General features: G+C 59.0%; 2 protein-coding genes across 2 annotated transcripts; both read right to left on the reverse strand.

Moving 5' to 3' along the window:
- Positions 1-509: 509 nt before the first annotated feature.
- LOC119142062 (non-receptor tyrosine-protein kinase TYK2-like) lies at positions 510-12021 on the reverse strand (the record flags this gene model as incomplete). The annotated part of the gene is given in 17 exon segments (XM_037374772.1): positions 510-728; positions 2136-2263; positions 2371-2458; positions 2584-2754; positions 3474-3580; positions 3677-3839; positions 3841-3870; positions 4023-4146; positions 4225-4382; positions 4836-5030; positions 6383-6746; positions 6906-7069; positions 7396-7540; positions 8902-9025; positions 9820-10035; positions 11365-11432; positions 11963-12021. Coding segments are annotated over 15 exon segments (2370 nt in total), but the record flags the coding sequence as incomplete, so codon positions are not given.
- A 1738-nt stretch (positions 12022-13759) lies between these two features.
- Positions 13760-18582, reverse strand: CDC37 (cell division cycle 37, HSP90 cochaperone). Its single transcript, XM_037374771.1, has 8 exons — positions 18406-18582; positions 16976-17257; positions 16780-16885; positions 16303-16418; positions 15342-15464; positions 14371-14553; positions 14153-14224; positions 13760-14029 (listed from the first exon to the last, which is right to left on the reverse strand). The coding sequence occupies exons 1-8, from the start codon at positions 18505-18507 to the stop codon at positions 13880-13882; spliced, it is 1134 nt and encodes a 377-aa protein (XP_037230668.1). The 5' UTR covers positions 18508-18582; the 3' UTR covers positions 13760-13879.
- Between the last annotated feature and the right edge of the window lie 202 nt (positions 18583-18784).

Raw genomic sequence — 18784 nt, forward strand, 5'->3', positions numbered from 1 at the left:
AATTTACGCGGCGCCGTGAGATTACGCGGCGCACCGTGAATTTACGCGGGCCAATTGGAGAATTTAAGCCTGGCGGCATCCGTTGGAATTTACTGCTGGCGCATCTGGCTTTACGCGGCGCCGGTGGAGAATTTACGCGGCGCCATCCGTGAATTTACGCGGCGCCGGTGGAGAATTTACGCGGCGCCATCCGTGAATTTACGCGGCGGCATCCGTGAATTTACGCGGCGGCATCCGTGAATTTACGCGGCGCCATCCGTGAATTTACGCGGCGCCATCCGTGAATTTACGCGGCGCCATCCGTGAATTTACGCGGCGCCATCCGTGAATTTACGCGGCGCCATCCGTGAATTTACGCGGCGCCATCCGTGAATTTACGCGGCGCCATCCGTGAATTTACGCGGCGCCGGTGGAGAATTTAGGCAGCGTTGCCTTCAAAATCCCAACTATCCCAAAAATAAAGGTTGGAAATTCCCGGATGGGGCTGGAACAGCCCAGGCACAACCCACCCTATTCACTAGCGGGGCTGCAGGAGGCAGGGGAGGGAAAAAACCCCAAACCCCCAGATTTTCAGCCCGGGACGAGGCAATACCTTCTCGGGAGAGCACGGTGAAGCTGACGCCGGGATCGCTGAGCTTCACAAAAGGCGTGGATCCGTCTTCCAGCCCCTTCCTGGCCAGCAGGATGTTTTTGGCGCACACGTTGCCATGCACCAGGTTTTTATCCTCCTGGGAAAACCAAAAGATACAAAATTTGGGGAGAAAGACCCAGGGATGCTCTCGGAACAAAGCCAAGCCAAGTGCCCGGGAAATTAATAAAATAAAATAAATTTACGGCTTTAATTACCCACGTCGCCTCCCTGCCTCGTTATCCCTCTGCACAAAATTAAACCCTTGGGATAGAGGGAATCCAAGGAAAAGGATTAGCCAGCGTGGGGGCGAGTGGCCTTGCAAACAGCTAGCCAGCTTTGCCAAGCTGCTAGCCAAAAGCCAGAGCCGGCACGTGCAGCCCACCCGCGCCCCCCCCCAGCCGCTCGCTTCCAGGAAAAAGGGAGTGAGGAGGGGGCTTGGGGGGTCCTGACAAGCAGCTAGCCAGCTTTGCCAAGCTGCTGGCCCAAAGCCGGGCGAGCGGGGAAGGAACATCCTCATCTCTGGCTCCTCCCAACCAGCGCAACCCCAAAATGAAGCCACAAAGGCGAGATCCGGCACGTGGAGCTCGGGAAAACTGGCGGCTCCCAGCTGGGGAACTGGTGGCTCCCAGCTGGGAAACCCCTGGCTCCCAATCGGGAAACCGGCATCTCCCAGTCAGAAAACCCAGAGCTCCCAGCTGGGAAACCCCTGGCTCCCAGCTGGGGAACTGGTGGCTCCCAATCGGGAAACCGGCATCTCCCAGTCAGAAAACCCAGAGCTCCCAGCTGGGAAACCTGTGGCGCCTAGCTGGGAAACTGGTGGCTCCCAATCGGGAAACCGGCATCTCCCAGTCAGAAAACCCAGAGCTCCCAGCTGGGAAACTGGTGGCGCCTAGCTGGGAAACTGGTGGCTCCCAGCTGGGAAACTGGCACCTCCCAGTCAGAAAACCCAGAGCTCCCAGCTGGGAAACTGGTGGCTCCCAGCTGGGAAACCGGCACCTCCCAGTCAGAAAACCCAGAGCTCCCAGCTGGGAAACTGGTGGCGCCTAGCTGGGAAACTGGTGGCTCCCAGCTGGGAAACGGCACCTCCCAGTCAGAAAACCCAGAGCTCCCAGCTGGGAAACTGGTGGCGCCTAGCTGGGAAACTGGTGGCTCCCAGCTGGGAAACCGGCACCTCCCAGTCAGAAACCCAGAGCTCCCAGCTGGGAAACTGGTGGCTCCCAGCTGGGAAACCGGCACCTCCCAGTCAGAAAACCCAGAGCTCCCAGCTGGGAAACTGGTGGCGCCTAGCTGGGAAACTGGTGGCTCCCAGCTGGGAAACCGGCACCTCCCAGTCAGAAACCCAGAGCTCCCAGCTGGGAAAACTGGTGGCGCCTAGCTGGGAAACTGGTGGCTCCCAATCGAGAAACCGGCACCTCCCAGTCAGAAAACCCAGAGCTCCCAGCTGGGAAACCAGAGCTCCCAGCTGGCCCCCAGTCGGAAAACCAGTGGCTGCCAGCCCCATTACCAGGTAGCTCAGGGCACTGGCCAGCTGCTTGGCCACGGTGATTTTCCAGCCGACCGCGACGCGGCCCTTCTCCTTCCGCAGCAGCACGTCCAGCGGCCCGTGTTCCACGAACTCCTCCACCATGATGTCTGCGGGAGAGCGGGGCCTTGCCTGGGCGGGGGGACGGGGGGGGACGGGGGGGGACGGGGGAAGGGGGACGGGGAAGGCAGGGCAGGGGCGCACGCCCCACGCTTACTCTCGGAGCCCCGCACGCAGACGCCGTGCACGAACGCCAAGTGGACGTGCGACACCTGGCTCATCAGGCTGGCCGTCTCGAAAAACGCCTGCGGGGCGACCAGAGGGGCTGTCACGACAGAGCCTGTCATGACGACGCTCTCGCAGCACCCAGAGCGCGGCTCAGAGCCAATCCCCGCCCCCCGCCCCCAAATCCCGCTCCGGGGGGGCTCACCAGGGCGATGTCCCTGTGGCTGGGATCCAGGACTTTGAGGACCACGTGCATCTCCCGGCTGTTGTTGTTCTGTTCGGTGGAAAAATATTCGGCTTCGTCGTCACCGGCGCCGCAGACGCTCAGGACCCCGTCGTAGATGTTGGTGCGGGTGCCCTGCCCCAGGTGGGCGCGCTGCGGGCGGTGGGAGAGAGGGACGAGGCTCAGCGGGGAGCTCAGCACCCAGGACGCGCCGGCCGACGTTCCCGGTCTCCCTCCTTCCCGGGATGGGACCGGCTCCGTCGCCCCCTCCCTGGAAAGGGACACAAAGGCCAAGGGAAACGCGCCCGCCGGGCTCCCACCCGCAGCCCCCCCACAGGCGCAGGGGGTGGGGAAGGGGATCGGGGGGATCTGGGGGATCTGCCGCGGTTTCCTGCTGGGAAACCCGTGGTTCCTAGCTGAAAAATCCACAGCTCCCAGCCGGGAAACCCATGGCGCCGTGCTGGGAAATCTACAGTTCCCAGCCAGAAAATCCAGGGCTCCCAGTCGGGAAATCCACAGCTCCTTGCCAGGAAAGTCCATGCCTCCCAGCTGGGAAATCCACATCTCCCAGCTGGGAAACCTGCAGCTCCATGCTGGGAAATCCATGCCTCCCCACCAGGAAACCTGCGGCTCCCTGCCAGAAAACCCACGGCTTCCAGCCGGAAAATCCATAGCTCCCAGCCGGGAAACCCACAGCTTCTTACTGGGAAACCTGCAGCTCCCAGCCGGAAAACTCGCAGCTCCCAGCCAGGAAACTCATGGCTCCCAGCTGGGAAACCTGCAGCTCCGTGCTGGAAAGCCCGCGGCTCCCAGCCGGAAAACCAGCAGCTCCCATCCCACAGCTCCCATCCCGGGAATGCGGAGCGCACAACCTGAGTGATCTCGTTCTTGCGGATCTGGTGGAAGCTGAGCTGGGTCAGGTTGAGGATCTGCTTGGCGTTATCCTTCACCTTCCGCGTGATCAGCAGGTCTGAGATCTCTGCAAGGGCAGGGAAGAGCGTGATGCTAAAGCCCTGGAATCCACTGGATCCCTCGCTGCTCCCGCCCGGGGGAGGGAAGACGATCCATCCTCTACCTCCTGGTTTGGGTGGGCAGCAGCGCTTCACCGTGAAGCTTTCCTCGCCAGATTTGAGCGTGCAGCCCTTGAGCACATCCAAGAGCTCCTGCAAAGTGGAAAATTCCCGGTCCCACCCTTCCAGCACAAAAGAATTTCCTTTTTTTTGGATCCGGAACTGCCGGGTACTTGAGAGCTCCCTGCGCTCCAGGAGTCTACGGGGAAAAAAAACCCCAAAAAACCAACGATCAGCGTCAGGAAAAGCATTGCAGCTCCAACCAGCCACAGCCCAGCTCGTTCCCAACAAGACCAGCACTTCCCACAGCTCGCCATTCCCAGGAATTCTGCGCTGGGAATGGGATCTGACCTGTGTCTGGCTCCTTTTGACCACGGAGAGAATCATCCTGTTGAAGTCAAGGACGCTCCAGCGGATGATGTAAAGCCCTTCCTCCTCCTCTTCCCGCCGGAGCTTGGCAAAAACAAACTCTTCCCTGGGAAGAGAAGGAAAAGCTTCGGATCGGCCCTGGGACGCATCCCGCCACGCCATCCGTCGGGAAGAGGCCACTCACTGCATGGGGCCGTGGATGCCGTTGAGGATGCTCATCACCAGCCGCGGCGGAGCCACCTGGTGACACAGGTAATGGCTGGAATCGGCCGTCAGGCGGAAATAACCATCCACCAGCGCGCCCAAGGAGAGCGCGCTCGCCGGGGCCGGGAGAGCCACCTCCTGGGACCAGAGACAGGAACCAGCGTCACAACCCAGCAGCTCCAACCCCCCCGCAGCCCTCACCCACCCGCCGAGAGACTAAACTCTTCCTCAGCAGGATTAAACCCCCCAAAAAAGATCCTGCCTCTTCCCAGCACCGGCTTTTCCCCCAAAAAAAGATCCTTCTTCCCAGTGCCACCTTTTCCCCAGAAAAAAGATCCTTATTCCCAGTGCCGGCTCTTCCCCCAAAAATAGATCCTTCTTCTTCCCGGTGCCGACTCTTCCCCCCAAAAAAGATCCTTCTTCTTCCTGGCGCCAGCTCTTCCCCCCCAAAAAATCCTTCTTCTTCCTGGCACTGGCTCTTCCCCCCAAAAAAAGATCCTTTTTCTTCCCGGCACCGGCTTTTCCCCCAAAAAAGATCCTTTTCCTTCCCAAAGGTCTCCAAAGGGCACGTCGGGACCCAGGTGCGCTCACCAGGCACTCGTTGTCCTGCCGGTGGATCCCGACCCTGCAGTCCTTGATGACGATGTGCGTGATCTCCCGGAAATCGCAGAATCGGATCCACTTGGGCTCGCTCCACTCCGCCGCCTGGATCGATCCCATGGGCTCCGGCTCCTTGTTCCTGCTCTTTCTCCCAAAATAGCCGCGCTGGGAGACAATCTCCGTGGTCTGGGGGGGAGCGACCGAGGGATCAGTTCAGCCTTTCCTACTGGGAAACGGTGCCACTGGGCTGCGGCGGCTACTGGCCAAACTGGGATAAGCTGGAAAGGAACCTGCAGCACCCAGAGGAAAAGCCCAGGAGGAAAAGCTAACTGCTGTGGGATGGGATTCGGATCGGGAACGGGATTTGGATCGAAACGGGATTTGGATTGGGAACGGGATTCAGACGGGGAAGAGTTCATGGAACGTGGAGTGCCCAGAGAGCCTGACGCAAAGCCCAGGAGGAAAATCTAAGAAAAAGGAGCCGCTGCGGGATGGGATTTGGACTGGGAATGGGATTTGGACCGGGAATGGGATTTGGACCGGGAATGGGATTTGGATTGGGAACGGAATTTGGACTGGGAACAGAAATTGGACCAAGAATGGAATTTGGATTGGGAACAGGATTTGAATTGGGAAAGGGATTTGGATTGGGAATGGCTCATGGAACCTAAAGTGCCCAGAGGAAAAGCCCAGGAGGAAAATCTAAGGAGAAAGAGCCGCTGTGGGATGGGATTTGGACTGGGAACAGAATTTAGATTGGGAACAGGATTTGGACTGGGAATAGGATTTGGACTGGGAGCAGTTCATGGAACCTGGAGTGCCCAGAGAGCCTGACGAAAAGCCCAGGAGGAAAATCTAAGGAGAAGGAGCCGCTGCAGGATGGGATTTGGACTGGGAACGGGATTTGGACTGGGAACAGCTCCTCAAACCTGGAGTGCCCAGAGGAAAAGCCCAGGAGGAAAATCTCAGGAAAAGGAGCCGCTGCGGGATGGGATCTGGACTGCGAATGGGATCTGGACTGGGAACGGGATCTGGACCGGGAACGGGATCTGGATTGGGAACGGAATTTGGACCGGGAACGGAATTTGGATTGGGAACGGGATTGGGAACGGGAACGGCTCCTCAAACCTGGAGTGCCCAGAGGAAAAGCCCAGGAGGAAAATCTCAGGAAAAGGAGCCGCTGCGGGATGGGATCTGGACTGCGAATGGGATCTGGACTGGGAACGGGATCTGGACCGGGAACGGAATTTGGACTGGGAACGGAATTTGGATTGGGAACAGGATTGGGAACGGGAACGGCTCCTCAAACCTGGAGTGCCCAGAGGAAAAGCCCAGGAGCAAAATCTAAGGAGAAGGAGCCGCTGCGGGATGGGATCTGGACTGGGAACGGGATTTGGACTGGGAATGGCTCATGGAACCTGGAGTGCCCAGAGAGCCTGAGGAAAAGCCCAGGAGCAAAAGCTAACTGCTGTGGGCTGGGATTTGGATTGGGAATGGGATTTGGACTGGGAATGGCGGGAGCGGGAGCACCCCCCCACCTCTACGGGCACCGGCCGCCACTGGATCCCACCCGTGCCGGTGACGAGGACTTGGTGGGTGACGGGCGGCTCCTTGGGGAGCGTCGCGTGTCCCCCGTTGACGCGGAGCTGCCCCTTCTCCCCCTCGGAGGAGGTTTCCAAGGAAAACACGGGGAAGAGCTCGCTGCCGAAGCGCGGCGCCAGGTGCTCCAAGGTGGCCAGATATTTGTACATGATGTCCTGCGCTGTCAGCTTGCCGGCGCTGACCGTGTGCCGCTGGAAACGCTGGACGAACTTTTTGAAGACGTTTTTCATGCGGAATTTGGTCAGGTAGTTGTTCTGCTGGATCTGGCGGTAGAAGGAACGTGGGATGCAATCCTTGAAGCTGCGGAAGGGAAGGAGCAAACCATCAGCGTGATCCTGGAGGTGCCACGATCCGTCTCTCCATCACCGGATTCGCTCCCGGCGAGGAGGACGGAGAGGAAAAAGGGGGAGAAACCCCCCAAAAAACCCCTTCCAGGCAGCGGCAGAGCGGAACGGTCACCTGTATTTCCTGGCCACTTCCTCGAGGGAGATGCCTTTTTTGAGGGCGATGTGCGAGAGGTGAAGCACGGCCATGCCCAAGCTCTCGTTTTTGAACCTCTGGATCTCCTGTTCGCTCTGGAGATCTTTCAAAGAGGCGACGTCGTTGATGAAGTCGAATTTCGCCTATTAAAAAACCTAGAATGTTAAATAAAAGGGGGAAAAAAAACCCAACCCAGCCCCCAACCCTGCACTGACTTCCAAGCACTTTTCTCGGCTTTTTTTATTTCGCTGGCGCAATGGGACCCCCCTCAGTGCAGCTCCCGGCCTCCCAGGGAGGATTCGAGCAGGAAAAAAACTTTCCAAGAACAAAACTCCAGCTGTGTTCATCCTCTAAAGAAAGCCCCGGCGGATCCCCACCAGATCCCGACCACCGGGCTTGAAGCGAAGCTGGCTGGATCACAAGAAAATCCCCCAAATTTCCAAGATTCCCACTCAGCCCGTTTGGTTACCTGCTCAAAGAGATACTCGAAGGAGGATTTATCCAGCAAGGCTCCTCCTTGCAGCTTCTCCTCCGGGGAGTCGCTCTGCCGAGGCACGTTGCGATAAACCGCCGGCTCCTTCTCGTTCATCCCGTGCCAATTCCGAAAGTAGTACCTGGAGGGGGGGAGGAGGAGCAGGAGGAGGAGCAGGAGAGTGATGCTCGCCCAGGGTGCTGGGAGGGATGGGCTCCGTCCCTGCATCCTCTCGTAGCCAAAAAGGATGCTCCAGGGTTTGTATCCGCAGCCAAACCCGGGTCCAGCGGCTGCCCCGGAGCTGCTCCAGGCTCGTTTCCACCATAAACCCGCCCCTGCCCCATCCCTGCTCCAAGAGGTTTTCCAGAAATTTTGTCGCCAGCCATCTCAAGAACCCCCAGGAAAAGAGCAGCAGCCTGAGAGCTGAGATCCGTCCCACCCCCATCCCCCACCCCCCCAGTTCTGGGCTCAGATCGGGGGGAATTGGGGTTCGTTTAATTAATTTTTGAACCGCCAAACTTCTGGAACCCCCCCAGGAGAATTAGCAGCATCCTCAAAACCCACGACCCGAGCGTACGGCGCCAACAGGCACCACCTCATCCCACCACTAAAACCTCCCGCTTTTCCCACTACGTTTTACGACCAGTTACGTAGAATTCACCCCCAGCAGCACAGCTTCATTAAAAGCACCCTAATTAACTCCGGCTGCGACCCAGCTCCACCTGCAAAGGCAGTTTTAGCAAAGCTGGTTCCCCGGTAAAAAGATATTATAAGTCGTATAACCCACGGGAACGAATTCCCAGGCTGGATTTTCCCTTTTTCCCTCGTTTTTATCTTTGCTATGACTCTGATACCACGAAAAAAAATTACTAAAAAATTTTTTTAAAAGTTAAAAAAAAATAATAAAAATGAACCACCACCAGCAGCCAGAAAAAGCTGCCCTCATCAAACGGCCAGTGGTTTTTTGCGACCGGCGGTCCCCGTCATCCCCAGGGAATGTGAGGATCAGGCAAAGATGCCTGGAAAACACCGGCCACGCCGCAGCCCTGCACTTGCTCCGAGGAAAAAATGCTCCGGAGGGGACGATATCCCGGGATATATCGGGATGGAGCGGAGAAGGGTGAGCATGGGCTGGATCCACCAGGGCAACAAGCAGGGGAGGATCGGGAAGAGGGAAATGAATTTTTCCGCGCCGACGGACAGGCAGGGGTCTCCACCCGCGTCCTCTTCCTCATTTAATCCTTCCCACTCCGACTTCCAGCATCCCCAAGCGCCCCCAGCTCCGCATGCCGACCGCCGCCAGCGTTTTCCAGGAAAGCAGGGGAAAAAAAAAAAAAAAAAAAAGCAGGGGGGGAGGAAAAAAAAAAAAAAAAGTGTTTTCCAGGGGCAGGAAAGCCAGTGGTGGGATTTCCAGTGCAGCCCTCGGCAAGGCTGGCACATCCCGGCTCTGCAGGGCTCGGATCTGTAAAAAAAGCAGGATGGGGCGGTGGGAAGGGGCCTCACCTCATGCGGAAGAGCAGGTTGAGGTTGGTGTCTTTGCCAATTTGGAAGAGGTGGTTGGGTGGGAGCCAGACTCGGCTCTGGGGGTCGTAGAGGGCGAAGAGGCTGTAGCACAGCGGCGTGATGCCTGCGAGGAAAACACCGCCCCGGTCAGACTGCTAAGCCCGCAAAAATTCCCAAAAACCAGCAAAAAAAACATCCCCAAACCTGCCTTTTTTCACCCCAGTTCTCCCCATCGCTCCATTGCACAAAGCCCTCCAACCCCAGGGACACACACGTCCTCCTTGGAAATGTTGGGGGAGGAAAATCCTGAAAAATTCCGTCTTCCCGGCGCGCTCGGGGCGAGCCAGGGCAGCTGGCAATGGTTTTATCCCAAATAAACCACCGGGCAGAGCCAGTTAAACCACAGCAAGGGGCCGGGAAGCCAAGAAACCCCGTGGGAAATGGGAATCCGGAGTGATGTGCTGGGGAAATCTTAGGTGGGAGCTAAAAATTTCTTGGAATGGTTAAAAAAAAGGTGTCAAGCGCGGTTAATTCGGCTGCGAAATGGGCTCGGAGCAGGCAGCCGGCACGGAAGAAATCCGCGGCGAGGGGAGGCAGAGCACTCGTTAACCGGGGATGCTCACGAGTCAGGGGGGAAATAATTACGCTTCGACTCATCACGCTCCGATAAATCGGAGACCCGCTGGGTTGAGCCGCGGGGCAGATCCACCGCCGGAGCGCCGGAGCGAGCAGGGATCCCCAGATTCCGCCGGATGGATCCGCTACCTGCCAGCGCCTGGGGAGCTGCTGCTTGAACCCAACCCCCCGAGCGGGGATTTATCCCCCAAACCAGCTTCATTCTCCCCAAAATTGGTCAAGCGGCAATTTCACAGCACCGGGTGCCGCGGTTGAGGGGAGCCGGAGCTCGCCGGAGCTCACCGAGGCGGTGGGCAAGGTCGATGCAGATCTCCTCGGCGCTCAGCGTGCCCTGGGTGTAAATCCGGTAACGCTCCCGCTGCTCCTCGCCGGACCAGTGGAGACAAACCTTCACGCCGGTGCCACTGGCCAAGAAGCAGCAGCTTTCGGCGTCCGACTCGCTGTGCTTCACCGCGCACTGGCACAGGGACATGGCGACGGCCGCCGAAGACGCCCCCGCTGGGGCAAAAAAAAAAAAAATCAAAAAAAAATCACCAAGATCCAGCAGTGGGGAAATAAAAATAAAGAAATCACCAAATCCAGCAGCGGAGAAATAAATTCAATTTTCAGGCGTCAAGCATAAAAAAAAAAATCAGGTGTAAGGCATGAAATGAAGGTCTAAAGTATAAAATTAAGATGAAAAGCGTTAAAAACGTAAGGTATAAGGTGTGAAATTAAAGTGTAAAGTGTAAATTAAGGCAAAACAAAACATAAGGCGTGAGGCATAAAATGAAGGGGTAAAGTGTAAAATTAAGGCAAAAAGTGTAAAAAAAATCAGGTGTAAGGCATGAAATGAAGGTCTAAAGTGTAAAATTAAGGTGAAAAGCATTAAAAACATAAGGTATAAGGTGTGAAATTAAAGTGTAAAGTGTAAAATTAAGGCAAAAAGCATAAAAACGTAAGGCATGAGGCATAAAATGAAGGGGTAAAGTGTAAAATTAAGGCAAAAAGTGTAAAAGAATCAGGTGTAAGGAGTGAAATGAAGGTCTAAAGTGTAAAATTAAGGCGAAAAGCGTTAAAAACATAAGGTGTAAGGTGTGAAATTAAGGTGTAAAGTGTAAAATTAAGGCAAAAAACATAAAAAAATAAGGTGTGAGGCATGAAATTAAGGGGTAAAGTGTAAAATTAAGACGTAAAGCATAAAAAAATAAGGTGTAAGGTGTGAAATTAAGGGGTAAAGTGGAAATTTAAGGCAAAAAGCATAAAGAAATAAGGTGTAAGGCATAAAATGAATGGGTAAAGTGTAAAATTAAGGCAAAAAACATAAAAAGAGATGTAAGGCATGAAATGAAGATCTAAAGTGTAAAATTAAGGTGAAAAGTGTTAAAAACATATGGTGTAAGGCGTGAAATTAAGGGGTAAAATGTAAAATTAAGACGTAAAGCATAAAAAATAAGGTGTGAGGCGTGAAATTAAGGGGTAAAGCATAAAATTAAGATGCAAAGCATTAAAAAAATCAGGTGTAAGGCATGAAATGAAGGGGTAAAGTGTAAAATTAAGGCAAAAAACGTTAAAAAATTAACATAAAGTGTAATAAAATGGGGTGCAAAGGGGTCTCCCTCCCCGTGCCTCCCCCTCCCTGCCCCCCCCCAGCTTTACACGCTGTAGAGGCTTTTGCTGAACTCGCGCCCCTCCCCCATCCCCAGCCTGGCCCGGGGGGGCTGCAGAGGGGGGTGGGGGGGTTGGGGGGGGGGGGCTGGGGGAGGTGTGTGTTAGGAAAGTGCGGAGAGCCCCGCCACCAGTCCATCCCAGTTGGGTAACTGGGCGCCCAAGGCTGGCGCTACGCACCTCGGCGGCAGATGAAGCATAACGTGGTGGTGGTCTCCGGCGGCGGCGCGGCAGGGGGGTGTCAGCACCTGGAGAGGGGGGAAACGGCGGTGACCCCCAACCCAGGGCCCCCCAGCCCGCCACACGCAGCCCCCCAACCCAGGGGGCTCCCAGCCTGACCCCCCCGGCCCCACACCCGCAGCCCCCTACCCCAGGCCCCCCCCAGCTCCACAAAGTCTGACACCACCGCCCCCCCCCCGCCCCACATACCCGGACCCCCAGCCCAGGGGGCTCCCAGCTCCACAAAGCCTGACACACACCCCCAGCCCCACACACCCGGACCCCACCCCAGGCCCCACCAACTCCACATAGCCTGACCCCCACCCCAGGACCCCCCAACCCACATACCCGGACGTGGACCCCCACCCCAGGGCCCCCCAGCCCCACACACCCGGGCCCCCACGCCAGGTCCCCCCGGCACCCCTAGGCCCCGCCGCCCCCCCGCCCCACAGGCCCGGCCCCTCCCCAGGCCCCCGCCCCCCAAGCCCCCTCCCCGCCCCCTCGAGCCCCCAGCCGCTGCCCCGACACCCCCCCCCCGCCCCGCCCCCCCGGCTCGTACCGGGCCCCCCTCCCCGCCGGCCCAGCCGCCGCTCCGGCTCCCTCCGCCCCGCAGAGCCGCCGCCTCCCATTGGCCCCGAGAGACGCGCGCTGCCATTGGCCGGCCGCCGCCACGCGGCCACGCCCACACGCCTGCGTCCCATAGGCGGAACGCTGCGCTTGGCCCCGCCCCCGGGGGGGCCGCCGACGGCAGTGATTGGCTGAGAGGCGGGGCAGCCGCTAGAGTCCGGGGCGGGCTGGAGGGGGCACAGCTGGACCCGAACTGGGGGGTGGGGCACAGCTGGATCTGGGCACAGCTGGACCCAAACGGGGGGGTGTGGCACAGCTGGACCCAAACTGGGGGGCGGGGCACAGCTGGTTCTGGGCACAGCTGGACCCAAACGGGGGGGTGTGGCACAGCTGGACCCAAACTGGGGGGCGGGGCACAGCTGGTTCTGGGCACAGCTGGACCCAAACTGGGGGGTGGGGCACAGCTGGATCTGGGCACAGCTGGACCCAAACGGGGGGGTGTGGCACAGCTGGACCCAAACTGGGGGGCGGGGCACAGCTGGTTCTGGGCACAGCTGGACCCAAACGGGGGGTGTGGCACAGCTGGACCCAAACTGGGGGGTGGGGCACAGCTGGATGTGGGCACAGCTGGACCCAAACGGGGGGGTGTGGCACAGCTGGACCCAAACTGGGGGGTGGGGCACAGCTGGATCTGGGCACAGCTGGACCCAAACGGGGGGGGTGTGGCACAGCTGGACCCGAACTGGGGGGGTGTGGCACAGCTGGATCTGGGCACAGCTGGACCCAAACGGGGGGGGGTGTGGCACAGCTGGACCCGAACTGGGGGGGTGTGGCACAGCTGGATCTGGGCACAGCTGGACCCAAACAGGAGGGGGGGTGGGGCACAGCTGAACCCAAACTGGAGGGGGGTGGGGCACAGCTGGACCCAAACTGGAGGGGGGTGGGGCACAGCTGGACCCAAACTGGAGGGTGTGGCACAGCTGGACCCAAACTGGGGGGTGGGGCACAGCTGGACCCAAACTCCGGGGGTGGGGCACAGCTGGAACCGGGCACAACTGGATCCAAACTGGGGGGGCTGGGGCACAGCTGGATCTGGGTACATCTGGATCCAAACTGGGGGGCAGGGCACAGCTGGATCTGGGCACAACTGGATCCAAACAGGGGGGGGGGGCAGGGCACAGCTGGATCCAGACCCAAAGCACAGCTGGATCAAAACAAGGGGCACAGCTGGAGGGGGCACAGCTGGATCCCAACCAGGGGCAAACCTGGCCCCAGCCAAGGGGGGGACCCACCCCAAATCCTCCAGGGCCCGGGGGGGGGGGGGGGGGGGCGGGGCTGAACTCTCCAACCCCCCAAGAGGCAGGTGGGGTGGGGGTGGGGCAGGGAGGGGGGCTCGCGCACCCCCCCCCAAGGGCTGCTGGTTATCACCACCCCCCTCCCCCACCCCAAATTGTCCCCCACTCCACACTCAGCTTCTTCCATCTCTTTATTCACCACAATAGCCCAGCACATGCCCCTGCCAACGCACCCCTCCCCCCACCCCCAACCCCCCCACTCCCACCCCACAGCCCCACCCCCCCCACCCCCCCCCCCCCGCTATCCTGGGTGTGCGGGAGCAGTGCAAGCAGCTCACAGGGGTTCAGCAAAAGTCTCTACAGCGTGTAAAGCCTCTACAGGGGAGGGAGGGGGAGGGCGGGGGGAGGGAGACCCCTTTGCACCCCATTTTTTTATGCTTTACATTTTTTCTTAACTCTTTTCACCTTAATTTTACACTTTACACCTTCATTTCACGCCTCTTTTTTTTTTTTACGCTTTACACCTTAATTTTATGCTTTACACATTTTTTTCTGCTTTACGCCATAGTTTCACGCTTTGTGCCCTATTTCCTCTGACACCCACCCCCCCCAGCTCACGGATTTCCCTTGTCCTCGTCGCCGTTTTCCTTCTTAATTTCCTCGTAAAGGGCTTCGCCGCCGCCTTTCTCGGCCCCCTCCCCCGCTTTGGCGTTGGGGACCCAGAGCCCCGAGTCGATGCAGCGCTGCATGTGGTATTTGGCCTCCTGGGAGGAAGAGGAAGGTGGGGAAGGGTCAAAATGGGGGGGTTTAGCGTTTCCCCCCCACCCTGCCAGGCTGGGGCATCCCCACCCCCATCCCTCCGCGCCCCCCGGGGTGCAAATACTCACGGTGGGATCCATTTTACTGATCGTGTCTTGCAACATCTGGACGTCTTTGACATCAAAACATTTCTGCAGTTCCTGCGAGGCCGAAGAAAATGAGGAGGGGGGGAAGCAGCAGGCACCCCCAAACGTTAAACCACACCAAGATTTTGCTTATGTCCCCCCCCCCAAACCCCTAAAAAAATTAAAATATAAAGCACGGGGCAGGGGGGGGCGTTACTCACGGGGGGGAGGGACTCGTAGACCTCCACGGGGTCGAGCCCCCCGGGGCCCAAGCGCTTCTGCCGCTCCTCTTCCTCGTACTCCTTCATCGCCTTCTCGATGCGGACCCTGGCCCGGCCCCGCACCCGCTCCTTGAAAGCCTCCAGCTCATCGTTGAAGCCCTCCATGTACTGCTGATCCGCCGTCTGCAGCGAGGGAGGGGGGGGGTGAGGGTCTGCCCACCCCCCACATCCCACCCTGAAGGCACCCCGGGGTCCCACTCCCACGCCGAGGCACCGGGGAGGGGCTGGAAAATCTCTGCCCCCAGGGGGGTGGGGGGCGTCCAGCGGTGGGTTTACCTTAATTTTGGTGGAAAATTGCCTAAAACAAGCCCTGGGATCCACCTTCTCAAGACACCCCCCCCCCATTTAAGACACCGTGGCACCGGAAAATCACCACCCTGAGGCGGGGTGGGGGGATCCACTTGTGGTTTTACCTTAATTTTGTCAAAACTTGCCTGAAACAAGTCCTGGGATCTACCTGCCCACCCCCCCACCCCCCAAAGTACAGGAAAATCGCCACTGTGAGGGGACGTTGGGGGGTTCTGGCAGCATTTTTACCTTGATTTTGGTGGAAAATCGCCTGAAACGAGCCCTGGGATCCACCTTCCCACCCCGCACCCCCCTCAAACTGTGGGAAAATCACCACCCTGAGGGGGGGTGGGGGGGTCCAGCAGTGTTTCTACCTTAATTTTGGTCAAAAATTACCCAAAACAAGCCCTGGGATCCACCTTCCTAACCCCCCAAGACCCCACAGTGCCATAAAATTACTGCCCTCCAGGGGGGTGGGGGGGTCCAGCGGTGCTTTTACCTTAATTTTGGTGGAAAATTGACTGAAATGAGCCCTGGGATCCACCTTCCCACCCCCCAAAGCCCCCATGGTGCCAGAAATTCGCCACCCCGAGGGGGGGTGGGGGGTCCAGCGGTGGGTTTACCTTAATTTTGGTGAAAAACTGCCTGAAACAAGCCCTGGGATCCACCTTCAGGCTCTTGGCCAGCTCCAGGATGAACTGCATGACGATGGTCTGGTGGGCCACCTGCTCCATCAGGGCGTGTTTCTGGGGGGGGAAAACACACAAAAAAGGGGTGAGGACCCCATAAATTCCCTCTGCCCCCCCCTCCCCACGTCACGGAGCTCAGCCCCAGCCCCCTTTGCGGTGGGGGAAGAGGGTGCAGGATGATGGGGCTGAGGGGAGGGGGGAGGGGAGCGGAGTGGATCCCTACAGAGCAGGGGGATCAGGAGGGATGGGATGAGATTCAACACAGATCCCAAATTTGGGGCATCAAACTCTCCTGTAATGCTGCAAGTTTGCGGATGAGGGAGGCGAGACCCTCCCCAGCCCCCCAGTTGTGGTTGGATTTGATCCTAGAAGATTTTTTTAATCCAAATTATTCCCTGATCCCATCCAGCACCGGGTCCTCGGCACGGCACGGCAGAGAGCCAGCGCTGCTAGAGACAATCCGGGGGCTGAACCTCTCTGCTGCGAGGAGGGGATCCCACCAGGATAAAAAGTGGGGAGTGGGGAGCTCCCTGCACCCGAGGAGGGCTGCAGCACAGTGGGGGTTGGGGTTTAGGTTGGATTTTGGGGGAAATTCCTCCGCTTGGAGAGTTTTCCAGCACGGAATGGGCTGCCCGGGGGGGGCGGCGGCGGCACCAGCCCGGAGGGGATTTAAAATACACATTGACATGGCGCTGGGGGCCACAGTGTGACGTCAGCGCCGGATCAATGACCTCAAAGCTCTTTTCCAACCAAAATTATCCTACAATCCCCCCAACGCCATCATTTCCAGCAGGAAAATGAAATCCACCCGTGGCAGAAAGGCCAGTGAGGTGAGGACAAGGCAATCCCGGCACGAAGCTGGGGGAAGGGCTGGATTTCATCCCGTTTTTCTCACCTCTTCCACCTCCAGATCGATGCACCAGATGACTAAGTAATTAGCCGTCTCCTCGCAAACGAGGTGAGGGTTATCGGAGAGATATTTCTGGCTGTCGTCCCAGCGCCGCAGCATCCCTTCAAAGCAGGGCAGCCCCAATTAGAGGCAGGTTTATTCCGCTCGTTAAAAAAAGAACAGCCTCTAAACCTCGTCAGTAAAAAAAAAAAAAAAAAAAAAAAAAGAGGGGAGGGGGCGGGGGGAGGGGGTGGTGACTCATCCCCAGGTTCAATTAACTTCCCCCCCCCCCAAATTAGCAGCCCACGAAGCTTCGCCTCGGCTGGGCGAGCAGGGGAAAAAATCTTTTGGGAAAAATATGTCAAATCGTCAACTGGAAGCAGCGATTTCCTGGCTGCTCGGCTCGGGGGGGGGGGGAGGGGGGACCTGTTCCCAGCAGGAACCCCCCCAGAAAGGGGTTCCCAACCCCCACCCAGCACTCACCGAAGTGTTTGATCTGCTTCTCGTATCTCTCCACAAAAGTTTTGTGTTTCTTCTCCTTCTGCTCCTCCGTCTCCTCCTTCTCCTCCGGTTTGACGTTGAAGACGCTCTGGGAAGCGGAAAGATTATGAGGTGCCAGCCCAGCGATTTTGGGGCGGTGGGGGGGCACAGACACGGGGGAGGGGGCCCCCAAACCCACCTTGCTGAAGCCGTCCTTGCTGAGGGTGTCCACATTCCAGGGCATGTTCTTCTCCTTCTTTTTCAGCTCCTCCAATTTGTTTTCCCAGCTTTTCTCTTCGTTTTTCAGCTGTTGAGCTTCGGCCTGGAGTTTTTCCAGCTCTCCCTTCCCGCTTTCCGGATCCGCCACCTCCAACTCCTTCATTTTTTTCTGGCACTCGGCGAGTTTCCGTTTACATTCCCGACAGCCTTTATCCAGCTCTTCTTTTTCCTTCTGGAATTGCTCCATCCGCTCCACTCGAGCCTGAAGGCGACAGGATGGAAACCACATCGGGAGAGATGTTGGGGGCATCGTTAACGCTCTCTCCCACGGCCCTTCCCGGCCTCGTTAGCTGCGCTACGGGAAGCCCCACGCGCTCTCCCGGAGCCGTTATCCCTGCGGAATGGGGTGAAGCACAAGGAGCTGCTGTGAAGGGAGACCAACACCCCCAAAACCATCTGGTTTCAAGGAAAAAAACCATAAAACTCCAAGTCCCTCCACGCAGCTCCAGAGTATTTTGTTGGGATTGGGAAGGAGCAGCTCCAGAATGTGGCAGCTTCCACCTCCCTGAGGCTTTGGAGGGCTCCAGCTCCCATAGAGCCCCCCCAGTTTACCCCTCCCCCATCCCAGCAACCCCCTGTGCAAGGCGGGGGGGTGGGGGTGGGGGCCGGGCAGCAGAGCTTTGCAGCCCCTGGGAGTGTCACCCACCTGGGTGCTGGGGGTTTAGTGTGGAGGGTTTGGGGGTGGGGGTGCTGCTGCAGCCCCCCAGCATCTGTGGCTGCTATGGAAACAGGGGGGGCCAAGGGAAGGGGGGTGTCACAGGCCACTGGTTGCTATAGGGGTGGGGGAGCCCCCACCATGGGGGTCTTGGAGATGGTCAGAATGGGAACGGGGGAGCTCCTTCCCCACTGGAGGGGGTCCCAGAGCCGGTGGGCATAGGAATGGGGGAGCCCCCTCACCACGGGGGGGGGGTCTTGGAGCCGGTCATCATGGGAATGGGGGAGTCCCCGAGCCGGTGAACACGGGAATGGGGGAGCCCCCTTCCACTGGGGGGACCTGGGGCCTGCTAGCATGGGAATGGAGGAGCCCCCTCGCCACGGGGGGGTCTTGGAACCGGTCACCATGGGAATAAGGGAGTCCCTGAGCCGGTGGGCATGGGAGCAGGGGAGCCCCCTTCCACTGGGGGGATCCCAGAGCCGGAAACGCGGATCCCTTTCCCCACGGGAACCCTTGGAGCAGGCTACCACACAAACAGCGGCACAGGCCCCCCCTCCCCACGCGGCTGCCATGACAACAAGAACCCCCTGTCCCTCCGGCAGCCTCGGGGCCGCTCCCCACGGGAACGGGCCTGGGGGGGGCGCCGGGGCGGGGGGGGGGGGGGGAGGGGAGGCCGCGGGCCGGCCGGGCCGCACCTGGTGCCGCCATCGGAAGAGACTGGCCGTGTCGATGTTGGGGTGAGTCTCGTCTTCATCGTCCGAGACCTCGATGTGGTCCCACACGCTGTAATCCACCATGGCGCGGCCGCCCCCCGGCCCCGCCGCCTCCGGCCGCTTCTGGAACCCTCCAGCGCCCGCCCCGCCTACTTCCGCCCGCGGCGCTCGCACTTCCGGGCGCGCCGCCGGAGCGTATTTCCGGTTGCGCCCGGGCCCCGCCCCGCGCATGCGCGCTGCCCGCAGGAGGCGCGGCGCAGCGGCCGCCTCGCCCGGCGTAAAGATGGCGGCGGTTTTAAAGAGACACGCACGCCGAAAAGGGGAGGTGAGGGCGGGGCCCCCCCACTCGACGCCCCGGGGC

Source organism: Falco rusticolus, unplaced genomic scaffold, assembly GCF_015220075.1.
Source record: "Falco rusticolus isolate bFalRus1 unplaced genomic scaffold, bFalRus1.pri scaffold_195_arrow_ctg1, whole genome shotgun sequence".
In the NCBI taxonomy this organism is placed as follows: Eukaryota; Metazoa; Chordata; class Aves; order Falconiformes; family Falconidae; genus Falco; species Falco rusticolus.

Coding starts and splice junctions, on each gene's coding strand:
- CDC37 (XM_037374771.1), bottom strand. CDS start 18,507: ATGGTGGATTACAGCGTGTGGGACCACATCGAGGTCTCGGACGATGAA. Junction 15,465..16,302: donor TCGATCTGGAGGTGGAAGAG/GTGAGAAAAACG, acceptor TTCCCCCCCCAG/AAACACGCCCTGATGGAGCA. Junction 14,554..15,341: donor AGTTTTTCACCAAAATTAAG/GTAAACCCACCG, acceptor CCCTCGCTGCAG/ACGGCGGATCAGCAGTACAT.